Source organism: Phasianus colchicus, chromosome 12 (genome assembly GCF_987193195.1).
Source record: "Phasianus colchicus chromosome 12, bPhaCol1.hap1.1, whole genome shotgun sequence".
NCBI lineage: Eukaryota > Metazoa > Chordata > Aves > Galliformes > Phasianidae > Phasianus > Phasianus colchicus.
In genome coordinates this window covers 17,428,536-17,453,969 of record NC_143447.1, presented here as the reverse complement: position 1 = coordinate 17,453,969, position 25,434 = coordinate 17,428,536, and the positions used below count along the sequence as shown (strand labels likewise).

Here is a 25,434-nt window from a genome sequence, read left to right as displayed (position 1 = left end):
TGTGAAAACTACCAAGAAAAGAAATAAGATCAATTAATTGAAGGTCTTTTTCGTCTAATTTTGCATCTGCATATGCGCATCCATGTATATTTACATATAGTTCTCAGATCTTCAGTTTAAAACCAAGTTCACCCAAATTTTAACTATGAACCAAATGAAAGGTGCTAACAAAATACAACAGTGTTCAAGGCTAAACTGCTATTCTATATGAGACAAGAACATTTCAAAAACACATTGCTCATCGAAAGCCTGGAAAAGAAGCAACGCTGGGTAGGTGGAGAAAACTGGATTAAAAATAAAAAAAAATGCTTTAGGTTTATAAACACAGCATTTCAACACCAGCTTTTCTGTTTATGCTCTCCACACGTGTCTCTTGGCATATGCTCCATCTGGCTGTGGAGATACATCTGCTTCTTTATGCTGCAGGCTCTACAAGTGCAGATGAGCTCTACGCACATACTCAAACTATGATCTGACAATCAAATCCCTGACACTAAGCATGTCTATGACTAGAGAACATGGATTGCTCCTACAATAGCTCATCATTAGCATTTTGTGAAGAGGCAGCGAAACAGGAATTCCAGTTTGCTATTATAATGCAAGACAATGCACTGAATACAGCTTCTGCAAGACTGAAGTGGCATATCTGCACTATTCTAAGTAGCAGGAGGTACACTGAGCCTGCATTCTGCCTTGCTTCTATTGAAAATATGACATGACCACTATCACACCAAGTCATGGCAGACATTACTTTCTACTTGAGTCAGCATTTCCCATGCTAAGACATTTAATTAAACATTCAGAATGTGGTCTAAGTTACACCTAACCCACGACTATTCCAATACTGCAGTCTTTTCACAAGAAAGTGTATGTTTACAGTAATTATATGATGTAGCTTAGGACAGATTGCCTTTAATATTTATGATTTTTTTTTAAATCAAATTATTGCATATTTCAAGGACTGCTGTCAATACCTGGTGTACAGCCTAAGCCTTATACTGCACTTCACCCTATAACAGCAAAGCTATACAGTGCAGAGGATCACTGACACTATCCAAAATTCTCATGGGCACAGATGGCAAATGGGAAAACGGGTTGTTTTTTAGACAGACTTCTAAAAACTGTATCATCTCAGTTTGATGAGTTGATACAATAGAACATACAAAGCCAACACAGCCCAATGTAAGTTAAATAAACCCTGGTTTGCTTTATCACTCAAGGAACATCAAAATGCCAAAGAGAGAAAAAGACAGAAGTCAAGCTGATAAAGCAGGGAGAGCCTGTCCTCATCCTGGACTCCTAGACTGGAAAAGAGGATAGACACACTGCTTCATGAAGCTCTCTTGAGTGACAGAAGGACACAACCTGGAAGGATTACTCACCACATGCATCCAACCCAGCAGTTTCATGTTTCTGTTGCCCTCTTTTTTATGTTTTAATAAAAATATAAAAAGTAAAGGGAGTTTTTTTTTTTACATGTATACATTATTTATATATTTTATATGCAGCCCAAGATAATTGCTCTTCACTCAGTATGGCCTAGGCAACCCAAAAAGTTGGTCACGTGCTCTAAACAATCTGCACCAGTCACAGAGTATCTTGAATAGGAAGAGACCCACAAGGATCCAGACCAATAATCATTAGCATCTCCTACTAATTAGGATGGAGTTTAACTGCTTGTTCATTGCCATGTTTTTCTTTATATCAAATATGTCCTACAAACCAGACATTATTCAGCTTTGAAGGGTATCTGTTACAACATTATTTCCTTTATTTTAGAATCACTACACGGCAATGGATGGACCATCCTCAGGTAAACTGCTGATAGTTTGAGAACCCAACTAATAATAAAACACAGACTTCTAATCCCAGCTATTCAGATGTCTATGATTCTGCCATGATGGCTGAAAAAAAATATATTCCTCACACCCATATCAAGCTATCAAAGAAAAAAAGTCAAGGCAAAAACCATGGAAGGACCAACAGAACTAGTATATGACAACAACAGAGCATTTGTATCTACAGTACCACGCATAATGAAAGACATAAGGGTGCAGGGAACACATTTAAAAAAAATCTAGTGTTCATTTAAGACATCAGTGCTCTCCCTCCTACTATGTTTTCACACAAACGTTCCAGCAGCAAGAAGATACAAAGCTCTGGGCATATCAAAGCAATTCCTATGCCAAGAGTGAACAGGAGGCAACTACAAGGGGAAGATGTCTCATCGATTTCATTTAATCACTCACAGTACTGCCATCTACACAGTGCTGAAAATAAGTAACTGGCCTACATCAAATTAACTTCCTTCTCTACCACAGCAACCGAACTCCTGTCAAGCCCAGTGGGTCAAGACTAGTTTTGCAGTGAAGCTAGAATATAACAAACACTACCTGTCATATTCTAGGAGATAAAGGAACTACTAAATGTTAACCAGACACACATCAGCTATAACTATTTATTCTAAATTGATTTAATAAGTTCTTCTGTGATATATATGGGCTATAAATGTATTTCTGAGTAGGCACAATAAAAAGTAGCCTCTTTGTGTTATCTTTCAGAACATTTCTAAGAATCTGGAGCTATGACTTGACTCCTCTCTCCGACTGAAGAGCTTCACATTTATTTCTATTCTTTCTTTTCTAGGACAAGACCAGAGAGTGAACAGATGCATTTTGGAGAGAGGCATTTCTAATTCATACTCTTGTTCTTCAACCACAGAAATATCTCAAATATCATAGTAGAATAATACAATGAACCTACAGAAGCAATGTTATAAGGAATCTGTAGATGAGTCCTTGCATATTCCCCCAGAATAGAGATGATATATGCACTTGAGTACTGATTGCACTTCTCTATGCAGCTGCCAGGGGTCAAACGTTTGACATCAGTTTGGAAAAAAATACACGTGTACACAAGTAGCCTGGCACAGAAATGATTTTCAAAGAGGTTCTCACTGAAGATGTGAAGAATTGTTCCCATGAGCCATAACACAGCGAGGCCTGCAGAACAAATATCAGTCTGCCTGCACCCCTATCTCAAATCTATGTCTGTCACAGGCTCATCTTGAAAGAATCAGGTTTTTACCTTCCTCTTCACTGGTTGGTTAACCCTTACTTATACTTATCCAACAACGAAGTAACATTCCTGCAACTCTTCACAGCTTGTGTTATCCCTCTCAATTGTACTCAAAGCTGAGGACAGATGTTAGGGAGGTATCTTCACGATCACAAAAGGCAGATAACAAATTAGCAAGTAATCTTCTCAGAAAGAAATAAGGCATTAGTTCATTTCTCATTTTTCTCAAACTGATTTTTGTTTGAAAACTTTTTTAAAAGATCAGATGGTATCCTCCCTGTTCTTGTCATCCCCTGATTATACAGTTCTTCAGCTATACAAGGCTAACCCATTATTCCCAAACCACTCCTTACAGGCAAGCATTTGTTTGGAAGACAGCTCTGGAATTTAAATGTCAGACACCTGTTCTGGTTCATTTATAGGACTACTGCAGACATCACTCCTCTGAAACTCAGCTATAGTTGAAAAAGGCTCAAACTACAAAAAGAATCCTGATTTCTACAGTACCTAGTTTAGAAACTACATACTGAAAAAAACCTGAGTCTATATTGAAAGTTTAAGCACAATGAAAATAGAAGCTATGATACACTCACGCTATTTTATGACGGCAAAAACAGCGTGCATTTTACTATATTTTAACTGATATACAAAGTAACTGGACAACAAAATTAATGAAGTCAATTTCCTCCACAGATTAACTTCTTTCTTTCGGCTCGACAAGAAGCAAAGTCCTTGGCTGATTTGTGTGCAACACTGGACTGGTAAAGTGAAAAGAGGAGGGGCAAGCTGTAATTGTGTTTAAGCTGAGCTCCACGCTCTAGATATACTCTCCACTCGATTTGTTGGGTTTTTTCCCCCATGAAGCCTTAGAATCATCCACCCCCTCCCCCCTACTCCTTCTCCCTAAAAAACACACACAAAAAAAATCTTTCATGCTTCTATTTCCATTATCAAATGTGACTTAAATCAAACAAGCTACCAAAATAACAGGCAGGGGGTGGAGGGCAGACGGGTTGACAACACGGATGTAAAAAATGACTTTTCCCCTCACAAAACGAAAACAGACTGAAAACAGCAGTTGATGTTTTATGATAAAGTTAATAAATACATTTAGTTAAAATATCTTAAAATACTATATATTGCTCCATATTCAAAGTGTTAATGAGATAAGAACACAGCTCAACTATTCAGATTGTTACCTCAACGATATCTGAGTTGGTTCTGCTTTCATGGGGTTCGTTGTATTCTGTGTATTTAAGTAGAACTTTGTCCATATCAGTGCTGGCATACTGAAAGAGTTTGTTAGAGCTGTTAAAAATGATGAGTGCTATTTCACAGTCACAGAGTACACTCAACTCATACGCCTTCTTCATTAATCCAAACTTCCTCTTTGTAAAGGTGACCTAGAGAAAAAAATAGATACATATTATTTTTTTCCAAATAGCAACGTTATGAAGGACTACAATCAAGCATTCAAGAAATACACCAGCTGAGCCTAAGCAATTCATTTCTGGTACCAAGCAGCATAACTGAACATGCGTAGAAGCTTAAGAACTGCCTATCAGATTTGGGTGTCACTTTTGGGGTCAGTACTCTGTATTTAACTAAGCTAAACAGCATTTCCCACCCAGCCCTTCCTCCAGTACACACCAAGAAGAGTTAAACTCTGTAGTAATCCCCTAACGTGTTTCCTTCTGCACAACCAACACCAGCTTTCCAGGTATTAAAGTACTTTCTTCTGTGATGTTTAGAGTTAGCCTGCTCCAGCTTTACAGCTACTCAGAACCTTAGTCCTGACAAATGAGCAAACCTGCAGTATTACTGGAAGTAACATAGTTACTATATACTATGGTAAGAAAGGGAGCTAAGAAATATTCTTACTTGGCTACTATCATACCATGTTATCAGCTTCACTTACATTTCTAAGTTGTTTTCTGCCACTTGGGAACATCATGAAAGAACCACTCTGTCCTCTTAAAACTGTTGCTTGTGGGAAAGTAAATCTATTACAGACCATCACAAAAGAGTATTGGCCAAATGGGAAAAAGCAAAAACAAATCCTTACAGAAATCACCATCAGCTATGGAAAAAAGGACTTAAAGAAATGCTCTTTCACAGGATTTCAGCTGGTTAAGGATGTAAGAGTATCAATGTATTTGATATCAAGTCATATTAAGTACAGGTCTAATGCTAAGAACAATTTTCTCTAAAGGACGTTCAGTGTTGTCTATTTAAGTACCTCCAAAAGGCACCTAATATACTACCAAGTTAATGTTCCGAGATCTTTTTAATAAAGATAGCACTTTCAGAGCTTTCAAGTGTTTCAGTTCGATGGAACACCTCCATCTATTCATGCCCCTCAAAGCATACATCTCTGTGGCATGTGAGTGACCTATCTGCAAGGCAGGAATTAAAGAAATAAAGAAACCAGTATTATGGGTTTCAATAATTTATAGGACATATTTGGGAGATGGGAAAATTCTGTATTCACACCTGAAGGCATTTTTTTCTAGAGATGAATATTTTACACACTTACTTCATTACCACCTGTAAGAGAAAATGCATAGCATCATTCTCACCACACAAGAAGTCTCACAGATGCAGACATACATTAACAGCATAGATATTCACCTTGCTAACAGTAACTATTATTAAAACAGAATTGTCCACTTGACATGCAGGCAAAGGCACTGTGGATTTGTGATTCTTTTCCAGCTATTAAACACCATCCAGGCACACCAAAATGTCTCTGTCAGCACACGCTGCCCACAGCTTTAAATGCAAATTGTTACATGGAGCACTGTAGGAATATAGATAATAAATGCAAGCACTAATAGAAACACGGATTAATTCTATTTGTATTAGTAGATATGGAATGTGAATGCATTGCGTTCAATAGCCACAACTGATGTCTACATGCAAGCATGATTTCATGCTGCTTTCCTTCTATCTGCTGCTCATTCTCCAGTAACTGTGCTGTCAGTGCTCCATGGTATCCACTTGCTGTTCTCATCAAGCAGTATTGCATAATACTGACCAAATTGCCTATCAGCTTTAAATTTCCCTGTTTCTAAAATAAGCACAATTCTCCAAGGAGATAGGGAAGTTTCATGTTGGAAAGTGTGTGATTTGGATTCTGTATATTCTTTTAACCATCTAAAAGGCAGACACGTTACATGTACAAGGAAAATGCACGCAGAACATACTGTTTCCAGGACAAAGACATTCCCACTGCAAGGATGAGGCTGAGCTAAAAATAAGCCATGTTAACATGAGAAATTGCTACGATTGTTGCCAAGGCAGTACTGTGAACTACTACGGGTGCACACCAACAAAGACAAAAGAAACATTTGTTTATACACATTTAAGACCATAGATTTTATTTTTTACATTAATAAGTCTTCTCTGTTATTTCAATTTACAACAAAAACAATTCTCACTTAAGGTTTCCTGTGCCTTGCATCCGACTGAAATTAAATAGGTGTTAAACTATTACTTTAAAATATTCCTTAGTTTCAGTTTCCTTCTAACATAAAGACCGTTCTACGAAAATATTGCTCTTCAACACAGAAGGGGTGGTTGTTTCTGCTTTTATTTCCATGGTGCACATTAAAAAAAAAAAAAATCCCACATGAAATGTTCTTATTGTATGAAAGAAAATGGACACCAATTAACTAAGCCCAGAACGCGTACCTGGCACGTACTGTACAAAGAGTGAAGATCTGTAACAAAACTTAGGACATCTTGGTTTGGGGGAAGGGCGAGTCATTACCTTAAGAGCTGCACTACTGAAGCATTAAAATCAGGGGAAAAAAAAACCTCCCAGGGATTCTGTTGATCTAGTCTTGACCTCATTCTGAAGAAGCTAGTTCAGAATCTCAAAGTTAATGTCAGGCAATGATCCAGTTCTTTCTACTTCTTAAAACCAATGCAAATTATGACAAAGCATCTGTTACTTCAGCTCATCCACCACTAGTCAAATTAACCCAACATCTGAACAATTCAAGACAGTAAGAGCAAATAAGTTCTTTTAAACACCTCCATGGCTGCACGGAAGGAAGAACAGCAGACCATTTTTTTTTTCCATAGATGCAGTCAGATAAATTACAACCTCAGTTCCACCTACACTCCTATTCCATGCTTCTAAGAAACATTTTAAAGACCTCTAACCACACACAGAGCCCCATGCAAGGCCTGAACAATCTGTATTCATATACTTGTAATATTTTTATTCAACATTTTTAAAGGGGTTTGGGTAGAAGCCCCAGACCCCACACTCCCTCTGAAACAATGTTATGTTAGTACTCAACTCACCCAAGGTTCAACTATAGCAAGTAGATCTACTATTTATTGATCTACTTATTGCTGACGATTACAATGCATTAGTGAGACAAGAAGCCAGAAGTCCAATAGGCTTCATCTTTGTGTGTCTGCTGCTTGTACTGTTTTCAGTCATCATTTCAACAAGCTGACCAAGTACAGAAGTAAGTTTTAATGGGTCGTATTTCTCCCAAACTTAGGTGGAAATCTTGCTATCCACATATATTACAAAACAGCAGCTTTTTAAGACCACACAAAAAACAAAAATGATGCATCTTCAATGCAGGCCAACAGCCTCCTCAATACTACTCTAATATCACTTTGCAAAGAAGGGCAGAGGAGGAAGAGGGTAAAGGCAGCAAGATTGAGCTCCTCTGATATCTAATTTACTGCACTTTATTCTCTTCATCTTAATGAACATAAATGCCTGACAGCTCATTCAAACAGATAAGACTGCTTAATTAATAAGACAATGACAGTCTCAAGACAATTATCATTCCCCAGAGTAATGGTCTATATAAAATTGTTTTGAGCTCACATACAATCTCATTAGAAATAAGATGCTTCTGATAAAGCAAGAGTTTTTATTCCCACAAGTTATACAGACCCGCTACAAGCACAGTTCTATCACATGGCTATTTGTACTTCCAAACAAGAAAACACTAAGCAGAAAGACAGGACATCATTCACATATTCATCAGTGACCTACTAATCAGCTACTCATACCACCAAAACATTCACAAAATACAAATGAACTATGCTATGTGGTTAGCAAAATAAGCCCTAACTACGTTCCTTATGTAGCTCAATGAAAAAAATTATTCAAAGTAAATTCATATCTAACAGATATCCTGTGCATCAGGGCACCCTAGTATGTCAAAGCAGCACATAATTGCTGCCAAAAAACACTGATCACCCGTGGGATTAAAGAACACCATCAACATGTCTACAAAACATGGCTCCACTGACAAAAGCTATTTTATATCTTTAAAATCTTTTTCCACAGGAAAAGGAAATGGGCAAACCTAACTCCAGTGTGAAGTTAGGGCCTAAAAGCTCTTCCTAATCACCGTGAAGCCAAAAAATGTGCTTGCCAAAAAATACCCATAAGGAAAGTTAAAGTTTAATTTCCATATTTTGCTTCAATCCATGCAGAGCAACTAAAATTTCAATCAAAAGCACTATTTCCCTTCCTCTTCATGCAAAAAAAAAAAAGGAGTAACGATCTGAACAATGATATGGATATATATAAAAGGGTATTTCCAACTTCAAACATGACAAAAACAGCAAGTTTATAACTTGCTCTCCAAGCAAGTTAAAGGAGGGTAGGAAGGTGAGAATAACCAATTTCTACCTCCTCAACTTGTCTGAAGTTCCAGAGCAAGATCTGAAAGAAATTACAATTCCTCTGCTTTTACTATGTGTACTTAAGACATTTATCTACATCAAACACACAGTCACTGTGTGATTAAAGCTGTTCAAACACAATACTTGGCTTTCTCCCAAACTCCAGTAATACTTTTCTGCTATATATAGCCTTCTCAGAGTTTACACTGCTTTAAAGTGATACAGGGAGAAAAACAATCCTGATTTTGCATACAAAACAATGGGCTTTGAGCAGGCACATCAGCAGCAAGACAGTCTTATGGAATTCTATCGCAACCCCAACATCAATCATTATCTTTCTGAAAAGATAAATAACATCAAGCTGGTGCTCAACAGAAGTTAAAAAAGAAAAGCCAAAAGTAGGAAGGGAATAGAAAAAGAAACCACTGCTATACATCCATATTTTGCATGCATCTTGAACACTGAGTGCAATTCTGGGCCCCTTTGTGATCAAAAAGGAACACAGAACTCAAGAATGTTCAGAGACAAGCAGTGAGTACAATCACAGGTGTAGAATAAATTCTGTGTAAAGACAACTAAGTAAGCTAGGATGCTTAAGCCTAAAAACAGCTATTTAAAGAGAAAATAAGAAAACACGACAGAGTTCCACAGAATAACAAGCAAGGTAGAGACAGACCAGACAGGGACTGACTTGTGCCTCTTTCATAGAAGAGCTAAAAAAACGAGCAGAAGCATAACTAAACATAAATGAAAAGGGCTTTCTTGAAACAACATACAACAAACCTACAGACAGCATAAGCCAAAAAAATGTTGTAAATGCTGCAACTTTATAAGGGCTCAAAGGATGACTGAACAAGTCCACTGGGACAGGGGGGTGGAAATCCATTAATGGTTACTAAATATACGGAAACCACATCCAGCTCAGGAAATCACTGAGCTAAGAATAGTTAGAACCTGGAAGAGGATTACAAAGCAGTGTAACATGTGCATCTCTATCCTACACAACACTGGTTGTTTCAGACCATCGCTGGATAAAAGATATTGGATTAGCTGGATCTTTAGTCAGACTCACGACAACTATTCCTAAAGATCAGAAGTCATTCTGATGCACATCTGCATCATAAATACTTCTACTGTATGGTAATAGCAGTGAATTTCATTTAAAGGAGCCATTGCTGGAACTTATAACAACAATATCCCCTAAAAATGTGATTAAAAGACTTAAGAGAGATTTCTTCTCTGTTTTCTGGTAACGTCATCTGTAGCCACAGGAAGACACTGAGCAGCTCTAAAGGGGTGAATAAAGACAACAAACAAACTTCGGTCTCCATTCATTTTTAGGATTACTGATGAGCACTTCACACAGATTTCTTGCTTCTCACCTGTCTGTTCCGTTCGTCCATTATTCTCGTGATCTGTATTTTCTTTCTCCCCATTTTCAGTCTCTTCTTTCCTTTCCTTTGCAATCCAGAAATATGCTAATCCAAGAAATTTCACCCTTCGGTATTTTAACACATGATACAGTTTTCTTTTACTTTGTCTTCAGCTTGAGAAACGGTTCCTATATCTTCTTATAAACCCCTAAAAAAAAAGTGGAAAAAATTAATGATGCTTCCTCATCAGTTTTAGACTTCCTATTTTCCTAAACTAAATGACATTCTGTTTCATAGAACAGCATTTGGGGTTGAGGTCAGGGGTGTGAGATACAACAGAACTGGGAATGCCTTTACTTAAACATGACAGAAGTCATAGACAGAAAATGTTCTCTCAACAGAACTACTCCACAGCTCTCAAGATGCCAGCAGTTAATTGTGAAGTTCACACAGCTACACTCTCCACAACAGCCTGCAAGTTTCACATTTGCCAATAAATCAATCATCAGTCCAGGACTTGTCTGCATTTGGTAAACTGTTTAGGAAGATTAAGGTGCATGTGAACCTGAAAACCCAAAGTGCCTTCATGGTATTTTCATGTGGTAATAATTCATCAAATCAACGTGCTCAGCACTGACTTTTAACAAACTTCAAGCGTGTTTTCAATTTTAAAATTATCACAGCAACAAAGCAAAGCAAAAATCAACCGTTAAGCCATATACCCACAGTGCTCAAATCAACTCAACAAAATGGGAGAAAAACTGAAAATAAATAGTCCCTAGGACATCGACTGTACACTAAAATACATAGTCAGGGATTAATTAGGTACACCTCACTCAATTACCACCTAACAGTCATTAAAACAAAAGGGTAGAAACAGCCACAACATCAGTTCATAACCTCTCCGATTTTCCAACCCAAAACATCTCCAGAAATCAAGTGTTGCATATTTTAATACGGGTGTCACAATGCCAGATCCTTGAGGCCATGTGTAGAAAGTGGTGCAACCACATCACCATCAGACAGCTAATAGGCAGAGACAGCAAGAGGCGATTAGTCACAGGCTGCACTTCACAACACATCCCATCCACGCCAAGGAAACAGCCATGCCACTCTGATGCAGCTCGGGGTTAAAACAGAAAAGGAAAAAAATAAAATAAGAGGCGGAGGAACATCATGAAATGAAGGGATGTCATCTTATATTTACCTGATAGCAACAAGGGATTGTTTTGGTAAAACATAAAATATCTAGCAGTTCTTAGAAATGCTGTTCAATGGATTTGAAGACCAAATGAATACTATGTGATGTCCATTGGTCAAAAGGAAATGAGCTCGATGTTATTTATACTTCACAACACTTGACATGCATGCAGTGTTGCATCCCTTGTATTTTTTTTGCAGAAAAAAAATAATTCTTCCAAGGAGTTCCTAAACGAGTTTTAAAAGTGAGTCAAGGCCAGAGCAGGAAATGTCCACACAGCCGAGTGCAGAGCAAATATCTGACATGAAAAACAACAGCTGGCACACAAATTTCTACTTTCTCATTGAAAACACACCAAGAATATCCACCAAACTATTAAGCTTGAATTCATAAAACACGCAGACTTAAGTCAGCTGCCTCATTCTCTTAAAAAAGATTCGCCCCACATCTGATTACATTAAATTTAGTTCTGCAAAAGTGCTGCTGCATTCCTTGAACGAAGCTAATAAAAGGGTCTCTCTGAGCAGCTATTTAAAATTTTGTACAGCTTTGTTTTTTAAGACACCATACATGACTGAAATCGCTGTCTGAGTACATACAGAATTAGCAGACTCCTGCGTCTGCTCTGTAAAAGCAGCCATCAACACAGCCAGTACCTGAGAGCTGATATCCACAGACTCTGAATGATACAAGGCAGCCAACTGTTGTCTTCATCCATCATGTCAGTCCCGATTTCCATGCCTTGTATCTTCCTTCAGGTACCTTGGCTTAGAACTAAACAATACCACCCCCATCAATCTCTTCTTACACAAAGCTGTTTCTAGCCAGCAGTGCTGTATTCCTTCCACCATCTCCCATTTCTCTCTGCTCTTCCTGAAACACAAGGACTAACACGTGCACCTTATACAAGGTAAGAGATCTATAAACATTTGCAATCATTTCCCATAAACATATACTGTTGCAGTTTTATTTTCCTTCCTGGTTAGCAGCAGAACTGACACCAGTCTGTCCCTGCTACGCGATTGCATCAAAAATATACCTAGCAGTTCCTACTTTGCCAAGTCGTGTCTCTATTGCAAACACACCTTAAGTCACAAAGCCTCTTCATTCAGATCATCAACACATTTTTGCCCAAGTAGAGGAAAGTTAGAAGGATCAATGCACATTTATTTCCAAATGTAAACATGAAACTAATGTTAGAACACCGCGTGAAAGGTAAAGTTATACTTCCTTAGGTGACTAAACCAAATTACAACCACCAAAAAACTGCTTTCCATCTACTTCCATGGGCACATAGAAGTCAAATCTTTTTTGGTGACAATGTCACGTATCTATTAAACCAAACGGTAAGAGTAAGGGGAAAAAAAGAAGGAAAAAGCCCTACATGCCTCATGATAAGCTTCAAGCAGAAAACAATGCCAGCTCACAGTAACAGCAAGAAAAAATGAGGCTGGTAGCTGTCTAAGTTCAAGCCTCTATTATTATATAAAAGTAATATTTATTCAACTTTTCTGGATTGACTCTTTCCTCAATCCATCCTCTGGATTGATTCTTTTTCCACACACGTGGAAACGTCCCGTTAAATAATGAAAGACATCAGAACCACATACAGAAATCTACCTTAGTGGCTGCATATTTTCAGCAACTCAGATCAGTTCATTTATTCTCAAGATTGCTTACAGTTTCATAAATAGCGGAAGAGATACAACTTTAAAGCAAGGAAACTGTATCTGACCTACTTACAAAGCTTCTTTCAAGGGTTCAGTGGAAACAAATTACATCTGTGCAGAACTCTACAAGGTCTTGAAGTTTTCTGGCAGAACAGGTTAGGAAAAACTGTGTCAGAATTATAATCCTTCCATTTATTTTCCTTTTATTTCCCTCTGCTTCTCTTTGTTTTCTTGGAACTTCCATTTTCCCCATCATGGTTACAGGTTGCATCTGACAGCCACATCAGCTCATGTACAGCAATGCATGTGAAGGAATGGAAGTTATGAGGTCAAACAGCCTTCGTGGTACCTCCCAAAGACCTTCACCACATGGATCTGTACAGATCCATTTTACGTTGCTGAGCCTTGCCTGAGGGTTACTAAATAGGAGAGTCATGCTGGCCAAATCAACATCCTTTTGTAGCCTAAGAGAAGCCAGTGCTGGTATTTTTGTACATCTGGCTGTTCTACCTCAAAGCACAATCTGATAGGCACAGACTGCACAACCAATTCGAGGCTGAGCAGCCCATCCATGCATAATTCTAATACTCTGCATGCTCAATAAGGACACAAGCAGAATACATTCACACACGTATGACTACGAAGATGAGTCCCATCACCAGCTTCTGGCTGTTACACCTTAGCAAAGCAGATAACACAGAGCATCTAATTCTTCTGTACTGCCTACAGACATCGAGGTGCCCTCCTCCCCCACCCACAGCTCCAAGGGGAAATGGCCAGAGAAAACCAGGAGCCAAAGAACACCTTCACTAAGATCATTAATCAGAAGTTTGAAGGGCTGTATGGAGAACAATAGCATGGTCTACCCCTTGAAAACAAGGCTGCAAGTTGCCACTGATCTCCCACTACTTGCTGTGCGGCATATTAGGAAATAAATGTGTTTTCCATCCTCTGTTTTAGTCATTCTAGACCCAGCACAGCCTTATAGTCTGTCAGACCAGCCTAACAGCTCCAAGGTCCTCAGCCAGCAAGTGATACACAAGTATTGTTACAGAACAATAAACCAAGCCTCAGCCAAAAGAACGTTTTTTCAAGTGGGACAACATAAAAAACAGGAAGCCATGCACAATTCTTTATTGATACTCTTTATGTGTGATAAAGCACTTGTTTCTTTCAGCTGCACAGAACACCACACACGGAAGTATCAATGTGTTTCTCATTAGAACATTTAAGTCATCTCCTAAGAGTGGATTATGGGCCTTAAATTCAATAATTAAGGCATTAATTCTGTTATGACCTTCTTATTTGAAAGTTACACAGCTTTTTGAATCAACTTTGCACGACTTATTAGAAAAGATCTCAGAGCACTCTATAAAAAAAAAGTCTTACTGAAGATCTGCAACTCCTGAATATCAAACACTATCTGTCTCTCAACATGGACTTTTCTGCCACTTCTTTTTAAACAGCAGTACGTCCTGCCTAAAACAAAGCTGAATAACCACATCTTCCTGTGAACAGAGCTACAAAGTTCTGAGCTGCATGACAAACCAACTGGGATTCGGACAACAGCTTTCCAAACAAGTTTTACTACCCCAAGAGCACACATTTTTTTAAGAAGGATTTTCCTGAGCTGGGTGACCAAACAGATTTCAGGAACCATCAGCACCAGCTCCAAGAGCAGCCTGGATCAGACAGCCAGGAGTTCTGCTGCTGCCAGTTAAACACAATTAGATGGGTTCACACTGCCACTAAACTCAGTGCTCAAACGTTGTTCACATTGGTAGCCTGTTAGAAGCTTTCTTGGCCTACTGAAGTCAGCAAACATGCAGCATTCTATTCTGAACATTTACTCTCCGGAAGCAGAACAGCCATACCAAACCACTTGTAGAAACACACATCTTGACTATGTATTTTCTTCATGTGACATTAAATTCTACCTTCTCATTCCCATTTCTTCAAAGCTATCCTAATGATTCGGGCATCATCACCTTAAAAAGCACTTTCACGAGCACCACACCATGGACAATCAAAGAGTTTTTCCTCACCTTACAATAAAAGAACAAAATGCACAGTTTCCAATGGCTGTATTTGCCAACTAGCACAGAGCTTTATTCTGGTTAGTAAAACCCTTTCCCAAGGAATTTTCTTCAGGCTCATTGGTGCATTCTTAGAAAACACAAACAATGTTACATCCCACTAAGTCAGATCATGGCTTTAGGGAAAGAACCAACAAAATTTCCTCTGGGAATTCTATTTCCAAAAGTCTTCATGTTCCACCAGTTATCTCAGTGACACTCAGACTTTAATTACTGCTATCTTGGCTCGTTATTTTCTCCACTTCAACTTAAGTTCATAGATGAGATGAATATAAATAATCTTATTTGAAAAATAAAAAATAAAAAGACAGAAGTAAATACCCCAAAACCAACCAACACTTGCATTTGGTAGAGGTATCACATCTCACTATCTCTAAGTTCTCAGCAGTGCCCCTGTCCCACATGTCACACCTACACTAATCACAATGGAAATCAGAGCAAACAGGACTCTGGGCAGTGACTGAAGCAGGTGGACAGAAGATGGTTTCACAGTTACAACCACTGAACACTGTCCTGAAGTCTTACCTTAAATGAGTCAGATTTCTGTGAAATTCTAGACAAGCTGCATTGCCATTTTTTTCATATACGGTCACTCACTGTTTCCATCATTCCACAGATGCTGACCTTGAAACGCTTCTTCAAACAACATTAAACTGTAAAAGCTGTATTTATTTCAGTTTTCTTCTGCAAATGCCAAATAAACAACTCTCCATTTAAGAAAAAGTGTCCGTACTTGGTGTACTAAAACTGGTTGGTGTACAACTAGCATTGTGCCCAAAGGTAAGACAGAAACCACAGTAGATTTTTCCTTAGTTTGCATGTATATAAACGGCATTTGACTGCCCATATGTTTTAGTTTTTTTCTACTGGAAACCAACCTAGATGATGAGCTAAACTTATTTAACACTTATTAACTCACTTAAAAACCATTGTGATGTTGTGATTTGCAGCAAGACCTGTAAAGCTCAGCTCAGCACAGTTCTGATTGCTCATCAGTGACTAAACTTCTAATAATTCACTTTTCCTTTTCACAAGAGGAAGAGTGCCCACTCTGCCTACAGAGCACAAACTGCTGAGCTCAGGCAGCAAACAGCCGCATAACAGCCACTTCAACACTTGTTATCCACCAAACATCACTGCAATCAGAAACATCTACAGCTGACTGCAGGAATGTAACAGGATACAAAGGCAGCCATAGCTTTCACAGGGCTCTGCTTACACCTTCTCCTTATATAGTTTCCTCAAAGCAGACCTCACACTCCACCGATGTCAGATTTTATGAAGATTTTAGCAAGATACAAAAGCGAGTATATGAGAGAATGGAAGCGTAGAAGGATTATAAACAAGATTCTTCCCTGAGCACTGTGCCTTGGACAGCAGGTTGTGGCTTCCAAGTCAGACTTCAGTCAACAGAGGCTTTGTAAGGCAGAGCAACACACGCTCATATTTAGGAAACTTCTTCCCATGGTTCAGCTCATTCTCAACTACCTGCTTCTTCCCAACCCTTTCTTAGTTTTTCTTCAGGCCCTGTAGGAGCATCAGGCTCCCACCTTCTCGCCTGACTCTCATTGCTCCAGCAGTGATGGGTGGTCCCACAACCACTTTCCTGAGCTTACTCAGTTTCTTACTGAATGCACATTTCCAGTCTTCCAGGGTTCCACACGATCCAAGGTCCCTTTTTAAGGGAACGAGACAGGAAAAATGGGGAAAAGTAGAAAAGATATCACATAACAAAGGATCCGTAAGAAGCTTTAAGCCACTGAACAATTATACAGAAAGCTTTCTTGATAATTTATTCAATGTCTGATTAAGTAACAGCATGCAGTCATATTGTTGAAGTGCAACAATTATAAACCAGAGACAAGAAAGACAACATAATGCTGAAAACAGCCTGCATGCCTCACCGAGACATTCAGCAACCCTAAAGACACCTACATGTTTCTCACAAAGGTTCTGGTAAGGCTCCAGTGGTAACATTCAGCTGCATTTGTTCAAAGCTCAGTCTCTTCTTCTAAAATTCAGATACACCACCAGCTTAAACTTCTACCTAAGAAAAACAGTTAGTATACATCAGAAATTAAAAGCAAATCCCAGTGAAGCATTCCTTGCACCTTTTTAAGCAAATAGCCACATTATGTTTTATAATAAAACACCATTTTGGCAGGGGGTGGGGGAACAACAGGACAAGTGTTTGAGAGCACGCAGCACAGGTTCTTTTCAAACATGTGTGAAGAGTGCCCTTGTGATCTAAATGTTTTAGAATCTAATTGAGGCAGCAAATAATAAAATAACATACAAGTGAGATTCATCCACTCAAGTCTGTCTCGGGAGCGATCTATTGCGGAAGATGAAATCAAAGCAGAATTACAGACAGCCTTAAAGAACTTGGGAAGATGGTGCTAGGCACCCACAGCCAAAAAGCCACCTGATTCCTAAGAACTCTCTAATTTCAGCAGCTACTTTTGAAAGCAGCCTAGAATGAAATTCCTCAAGACCTAAAAGCATCTTATTGATTCAGGTACTTCACAGCTTATTTCTTTTTCTCACTGCCCTCCACCGTTCCTAAAACAACACCAAGCTACTACCCAAACCAAGCAGTGGTCAGACCATTAAAGACAGTTAATCACGTTTAGATACATGCCCCCACGCCTGAATACGTTGCAGTAAATTCAGTTTCTACTGACAAAAGAGTATTATTCCAAATATTTTCTGCTGTTGAATCCAATCTTTCCCTTTACTGGCAGCCAACACTTAGCAATCTGATTATTCATGCATCATAATATAACAACCCAGCCACCTTGACTCACTTACACAAACATTACCTAAACTACACCGAATATAGCACAGGGAATCTTCAGATAAGAACTGTTCTCTAAATAGAAACAGTTTCCTGAAAAGAAACCTAATTCTAAAAATAGCTAACTCAGAAACAACTTTTCCTGAGCAGCACCAACAAAGCAGCACACAGAGAGCACTGGTTTACCTGGCATGGGGAAATCATGGTGTTACAGTAACTCTATCATTGAGCGTATGGGCAAGGCAGAGCATACAATAAAATAATTTTAATCCACCTTTCTTGCATATAACAATGAATAACAAACTTCAGTAATTTATCTAAGTAGTATTACTGTTCCATAGCAAAACTACATGCAAGTAGCGTGCAGAAGGATGCAATGTTTCAACAGTTTCTGAAGTCAGCTGGCTTATCCTTTAAAAACCCAGTGACTATAAATTAAAAAAGAGAGAGAGAACAGTCTGACCAGTTTTTTCCAATAATTGCATTAAAAGCTTTAAGCAGTGCATTGGAAATCTTCAAAACTTCCCACATATTTTAATGTTTCTTCCTGTCAACAAATACTGACAGATACCTTACCCACAAATGTTTTCAAAAGCAAGCAAACCTTAAAAGCACATTTTAAGCACAACAACAGGATGATTTCTAAGTAGTGCAGCAGTCATTGTACGCTGTACATTGTACAGGACCTACCCACCTAACAGCCAAAATAAAGGAGCCACCACAGAGCTCCGAAGAAGGAGATCCATCTGGTGAGAGCTCAAGAGAATGCCCAGGAAGATTCCATCGAGGCCCCAACCAAGGATCAGTTCAGTTATCCACACACAAAGCTGATGAACTACATCACTGAAACCCTGAACAAGGGCAAGGAGTACTAAGAAAGGCAAGGTATCACAAAAGCTGGACCTTACTGTATGGTGAGCAGCCTATTTGCTATCGCATTAAGCAGCCAGGAATCTGAGCCTAAATATGCTCAGACTGCCATAGACTTTCCTTACTAAAAAGCTCTCCCATTGAAACAAGTATATTCATTTAATTATGACAAAAGCATTTGATGCAAATGCAGGCTTTCTGAAACTGCTCAGGAGATGTCTCTGCCTTTCCAGCTCCACTGGCCACGTTCTGCTTGGTGTAAGGGCTGCCCAGAGCTGACAGTAACCAGGATTGGTCAGGCATCACAGTTCACAAATGCAGTTAGACATCCACACCCATCATTAGGCATTAAAAATGGGGAAAAAAGCACAGCTTACTATCCTTATTTTGAGAAAGGAAAAAAATATACATATCCTCACTATCAAAGTTACTGGCAGAAATGCCAACAAGCAGCCCTATAAACTCTTTTGAAGGACAGGTTACATCAGCAGTCTGAGGCTCTTGCACTATTAGACAGTCAAAGTGGACATCTCAGCATAAAATTATTGCATCAATGACTTATACCTGCTAGGAAAATGACAAAAAAACAACATCCATGGCTGGATGCCTTCCATCCATGCTGCCTTCTCGTTCATCTCTGACAAAAACTACCTAAGACCTATGGAGCATGTGAGTTGTAAAACAAGTACGTAGAAGACGAGACATGAATGACTTCAGCCACACGGTATTGGCTGCAACTGCCGCAGTTCACATTGACTGCTGTACCTTATTTTGGTAAGAGCAGTTACGTTCCATTATAAGACATGAATACTGCCTGTAGTCCTGGCAGATGGCTTCGTGCAGCCTGCAGTGGGCAAGTTCAGAGAGCTGTGACGGGCCTGGAGCAATGAGTGGTTAAAATCAGCGTTCAGTTCCTGCACATAAGTGACAAACTTAGTCAGAATACATCAGTGATTTATTCTTTTTATTCTAACGGTATCACTGGAGTGCACGAAGAACTTGCTGTGTGGTATGGCAACAGAGCATTTAATCTTCATGAAGAACCCCAATCGTATCTGTGAAAGTTAATTGTATATAGCAGAACCAGATGCTAGGTTCATTACTCTATAGCATCTTATTTTATTCATTTTAAGTAAATCTTCTAACACATGACTTCATGGAGTTATATTAATATAAAAGGTGAACCACAGCCAACCGACATGCACTTCACAGCTGACACAAATTTCAAGAACCCACTTAGAAGTGTCACACTTAACCTCCTTTCTTCTCTAAAGCATCTTAACTCTTAAAAAAAAAAAGTTATTGTTGAGTTCTCGTGGCTTCTGGTACGTTAAAGCCTTCTTACTTGTACATGCTGACTTGAAGCCTTGCAGCAGCTGAAGCAATAAATATTGACAGCTCGCTGGCAAGCAGCAGAGATACCAGCACTCAGTCTCCAATTTCACTTGCATCAGCAAAGACAGATCCTAGAAGGGGCAGTGCATCTTGTGTCTAAAATGTGCACTGCTATTACTGCTGCCTTTGTATTAAAAACACATTTTACCCTTTAAGACCAGAGCACTGCTGAGCACACCCAGAACACTCCAAAACCCTTCACTTAGCTATTAAATCTCATTGCAACATACAGATACATAGCAACAAAACTGACTCTGCCCACAAAGCACACTGTAAAAAAACTTGTGATTATCCACTTCCATTCTTCCACTGCTCAGCTCATTCTCTGATTCTTCACATTGCATGAGGCCACATTTTGCTCAAGAACAACTAAACAGTAAATTTACAGCAGACATGTGGGAAGCCATATGCCGAATTAAGAGATACTCTGACAGCACAAAAGAAATTGAAAAAAAGTTAAATGGATTTTAATTAAGAAATTGTGTTGGTGATGGAGTTCTGCTTTCTTCCCAGTTACCTCATAAATCCTTTACAACAGCAAAAAAAAATCACTGAGACTGACTTTGTTCTCAAAGCTTTTGCTCATGGTTTCATCTGAAGCGAGGAGATTTTCACTCTGGCACAGACACACCTAAGATTACAGTCTGTGTTTGTACCTGCAAGAATTCACCAGCACGCAGTACACAGCTCCAATGGGTGCAGCAGCAGGCACTTCCTCTGTGCTATCACCCTCTGCCTGCTTTCCAAAGCAAGATATGAAAGAAAACCTCATAACCTCAAGCACACACTGACCTTAACACGTTACTTATATCAGTACCTGTGAAGATTCCTCATTACGGCTTTCGGAAGACTTTCTTTCCTCTTTCTCTAACACTTAATACAATCTATTTGGATGGTAATATCTGATCAGCAATTTTAACAAGCCTATCCCAGATGACAGATGACAGGCACCTCCCTCTGTATGCATCACTCTTTCAACAAACACAAACTCTGCAGCAGAGAAAGAGCCACAGCGTACAGATTCTGAAGACTGCCATAAATGCACAGTTCATTAATTGCTGAGCACACACAGGGTTGGTTTATGGCACAGGGATACCACATCTAGAAAGCAGTGATGCACTGAGGTTTGGTTTAACCAGAGTAAACTATAATTTCTGCTTTTAGGTTTTAATGCTACTAAGTCTGTACAACTGCAGTATCTGCAAGCTGTCAGTTTGGACACACTCAGAAAAAAGAAGAAATACTTCTTCTCTCCAGTGCATCTTCAGACTCAAAATTACATTTTATTCAAATGGCTGCCCTTGCCTAATCCATTCAGTAGATGGAACTGATGCCAGAATATTCCTAAAGAGGATGGCAACGCTCCCTATAGGCTTCACATATGCAGGTGAGAGAGCTGCCACACCTCGTTCTTCGTGCTTTTTTGAAACAAATCCAAGTCAGCCTCAGGAATGATGCTCACTCTGAACAGCTGGAAGGAAGAAAGGCACCAAATGGACCAGAAAGCTCCAAAAAGCAGAAGACAAGCATGACAGAGGATGACAGCAGAAAGAGTTAACAACGAGTGCATCTGTGGTGCTTCATCCAACATGATGCCACAAAGACGAGCATGTGTTTGTTTTAACTCAGTTGATTCAAACAAACACTAAAAAGGAACTTCAAGAAAGAAGATGGTATTCTTTGACTCTCCAGAAGCAAAATCAGTTAAGGAAACTCAGTTCTGTACAAACTGCTTGTATTAAATTTCTCCCATAAGTGATAATAGAGTTTAGCTCTGCTACAGCAAATGCATGAAGAGGCCTTGCATTCCAACCAACCATCTGAAGGGAATAACTATGCCAACAGAGCACTCAATGTGCCAGCGCTGCTTTAACCCATTTACTACTTGAAAGCACACACATAACCCTTGGATTTATGTGATGTATGTTATGAATTTTTATGATTCAGGTCTCTGAAGCTAATTGGTTTGTCCTTCTCTCGCTATGCAAATTTAAGGAAGAAGTTACAATATTACAGACTATAACGTGATTTATACAACTGATGAAATTTAAAACAGGAAGCATTGTTAGCTGGATAGAATATTCAATTATATTTGGAACGTTTTACTGATTTACTACATCAACTGGGTACACAAGAGCTACTGGAACATATAATAGGCAAGTTTCATGGCATAATGTCCCAACAATTTCATAGCAGATGTTCTCCATAAAAGATATTGACATATAAAGGCACATTATCACCACATCTATTGACATACAAATATACACACACTGGCATATAAAAAGTACAAACAAATCTGAGTTGTCAAAATTAATGAAGCACGCACTTCAAATATTTTATCAACCTCCGTTGCTACACTTTCCTATGTTGTACTGCAATAAATGATACATCAGAGAAAGGCAGGCTGGTGGGGAATAGAAGGCAATGTCTCCTAAGCGCTGCCTATGGACTGGAATGGGACATTTGGGATAATACAGTTCATGGTCTCGGATTGCTGCCTTGGGGGTGAAAAAAATAATGGATGTGATCACAGAGCTCAAGATAGATAAAGAGATAAAGAAAGTACCTGTATTCCACCGCATTCACATCCTTTTCTTTACAGAAGCAGGGAAGAAAGCCCAGCTCCTCAACCTGAAATACTCAGCACTGAAAGTGGAATGGCCGTCAGCTCCAGTACTGAAGCCGCAGAACGCGCAGAGCTCTGCTAAGTGCCCAGGCAGCTGGCTCACACACAGCTCAGCCTGCTGCTGCTCTACTGAAATTGTATCCACGCTGGCTAGCTCAGTTATCTCACATACCTACTTGAGGTGCAACTGCATGCTTGCCACATGCTAGAAGAACATCTGGACACTGCTCTGCTTAAGCAGCAGCTTCTCGAGATTGCTCAGACATCACCAGTCCTCCTCACTGGCACAAGGACACCTGCAAGCACGTTGTGGGCATGGCAAGGGAACATGAGGCAAAGTACAGCTGCCCTACGGTAAAAGACTGGATTTCAAGTAGACTTCACTCAGACTGCACAGCAAGCTAATTAATTCCTTCCATTAGTCTGTAGAGACTAATAAACAAGCATTTTATCAGTGACAAAACGATACAGAATATCCCATTTTTACATAAATATTACAATGTTTGCAATTCCAATTGCTCAAAGGTTAAACACCAAACTATCAGAAGCCCACAGTAGGGTCCTGACACACTGACCAGTTTTTTGCAGACATGAGAATTTCAGTACAATTAATGAACACAAAAGTTAATGTTATCCCTTTCATCCTTCATGAAGTTTAAGCCTACAGTGTCATAATGAGATGTCTCACACCACTCATGCTTCAGGAATACCCTACTGCCTACGGAATCACAGTGAAGGCATCATGTCATCTTTGGGCCACCTTCACCTCCAGCTCTGTGCAGCCACCAGTGAGAGCTCCCCACCCCCCGCCCCATGGGAGCACAGCCACTGCTGCTACAAAGAAATAAATTTCCTCTCTTCTTGAGAGCCATGCATGGTTCACCCCTCTGCAAGTGTGAACCACGTGAGCCCAGCCGAATTACTGCGTTCCAGCCTTCTGCTTCCTGCTAGACTTTGCATTTGACATGCTGCTGCTCAAATACTTAAGCCAACACTTCCTTATTTGCATCGGGCTCAAGTCCATTTTTGCATTACATCATATTTAAAAACTTATTTTCATCCTGATGACTCAAGAATTACATACCATTCTGACTCTATTAGAAAAGTCACAGCACTGAGAAATAAAAACAAAACAAAGCACATTAGAAGTGTACACCAGGTTTATAGAAGTTTGATATCAGATTCCCTTGTCAAAGAAAGAAAACAATAAAGGCACGTAACTACTAAGCAAGTTACGTTGATAAAACACAGCAGAGTAACAGTTGAGCCCATTAACTTCAATATGAAGACAATTCTAAGAAGAGATATCAACACAAAATCTGTCTAGAAATAGCCACATTTTTTCATTCTTGTAATTAACACAAGTTTCTGATTGCACCACGGAAACTATGACTTCCAGATTTGACCAACACAGTAAAACCAAAATTCAAGCGTTTCTACTGCAAGCAAACAATATTAGGGTCTCAGGTCATTCGAACCACGTTTTGACTGAGTAATACTCTCTATTATACAAAGCATTCAATGAATGCTGACCTTGGTGGAGATTTGGTGTTACACTACCTGCAACTGTCTCACGTGTGTTACAGAGTACCTTTATTTCAGAAACAAGCAAACAAACAAGAAAACAGAAATCAAACCTACCTAACAAGATTACTGATAAAACCATGGCTTACACAATGTAAAGCTATGCAGATGCTCTGATTGCTTTGATATTAAATAGGTGCTTTATTTTCTCAAAGCAATAGCACATAACTGGTCAGCTTTGGAGCATATTCAAAACACAAAGTAGAAGCTGGGAATAAAACTGTTCATGCAATGTACCCAGCTGACTGAGCTGGAACTTTACTCGTGAGAGCATTACATGACCAGAGGAAGGGAAGATATTAAGATAAGAAACAAAAAAGAAAAGCTCCTTGTTGAGAGTAGAATTCACAAGACTCTCAGGAGAAAAGTACACCAGCACTACACTGCATACATTTGATAGAAAACTCATCATCAACCCACTGGGAAGTGCAATGAATAAGAGCGATGGACAAAGCAGAAAAGAGGAAGGTAGAGAAAGCTGAGGATAAAAAACTTCAGCTCTACTTCCAACTTTCTCCCAAAAAAAGATCAGAAAGAAAAAAAGTTGAAGCCTGACACATTCACTCGTCCAGATTACCACACCAAGCACCATACTCAACACAGCTTCAGCTGTTTATATTCCTTCACGGTAGCCAAATCATGCTACATGCTGTAAATGCTCTCCAAAATGCTGTTCTTTCAGTGTGAGAGGGCAGAGCAGGGCCAGAGATTGTTAAGCCGTACCCAGGCAGAGAGATGAGGACGAAGGTGTTTGCACTGGGGTCAGAAAGCAATCAACCCACCCCAAAGGCCAGGCACCAAGCTTAAATTTCCTCAGCAGTAAAACACTCCAGCAAGGCGAGGTTTGCCAATAAAAGTTAGTTGCTGCTAAAGCAACTGACTAGCAAAGTCCTCCAGGCCACAGCTGAACTCTTAATTTAACCTTCAGATATCAGCTGGAGAAGTGGAAACAAATGGAAAAACACAACAGTCTCACAAATAAGAAAATTATTATTTTTAATCTTCTGTATTTTTCCATAATAAGAGCTGATGGAAGCTGTGTGTGGCAGAAGGAAGTCTGTAAGTCAGAGCTGAGCC

The 25,434-nt window shown here is 39.3% G+C and overlaps 1 protein-coding gene across 9 annotated transcripts in view; it reads right to left on the bottom strand.

Annotated features, from left to right (window-relative positions):
• The window catches only part of MEF2A (myocyte enhancer factor 2A), a 77,183-nt gene that overhangs the window by 38,936 nt on the left and 12,813 nt on the right, over window positions 1-25,434 (bottom strand). For all 9 annotated transcript variants that reach the window (XM_031587784.2, XM_090149102.1, XM_090149103.1 and 6 more), the window contains 2 exons: window positions 10,128-10,326; window positions 4,278-4,481 (listed from right to left, as the gene is read on the bottom strand). In XM_031587784.2, coding sequence (XP_031443644.1) covers window positions 4,278-4,481; window positions 10,128-10,181 — 258 coding nt within the window. In that variant the 5' untranslated portion in view covers window positions 10,182-10,326. Of the gene's footprint in view, window positions 1-4,277; window positions 4,482-10,127; window positions 10,327-25,434 lie in introns of those variants that run through there.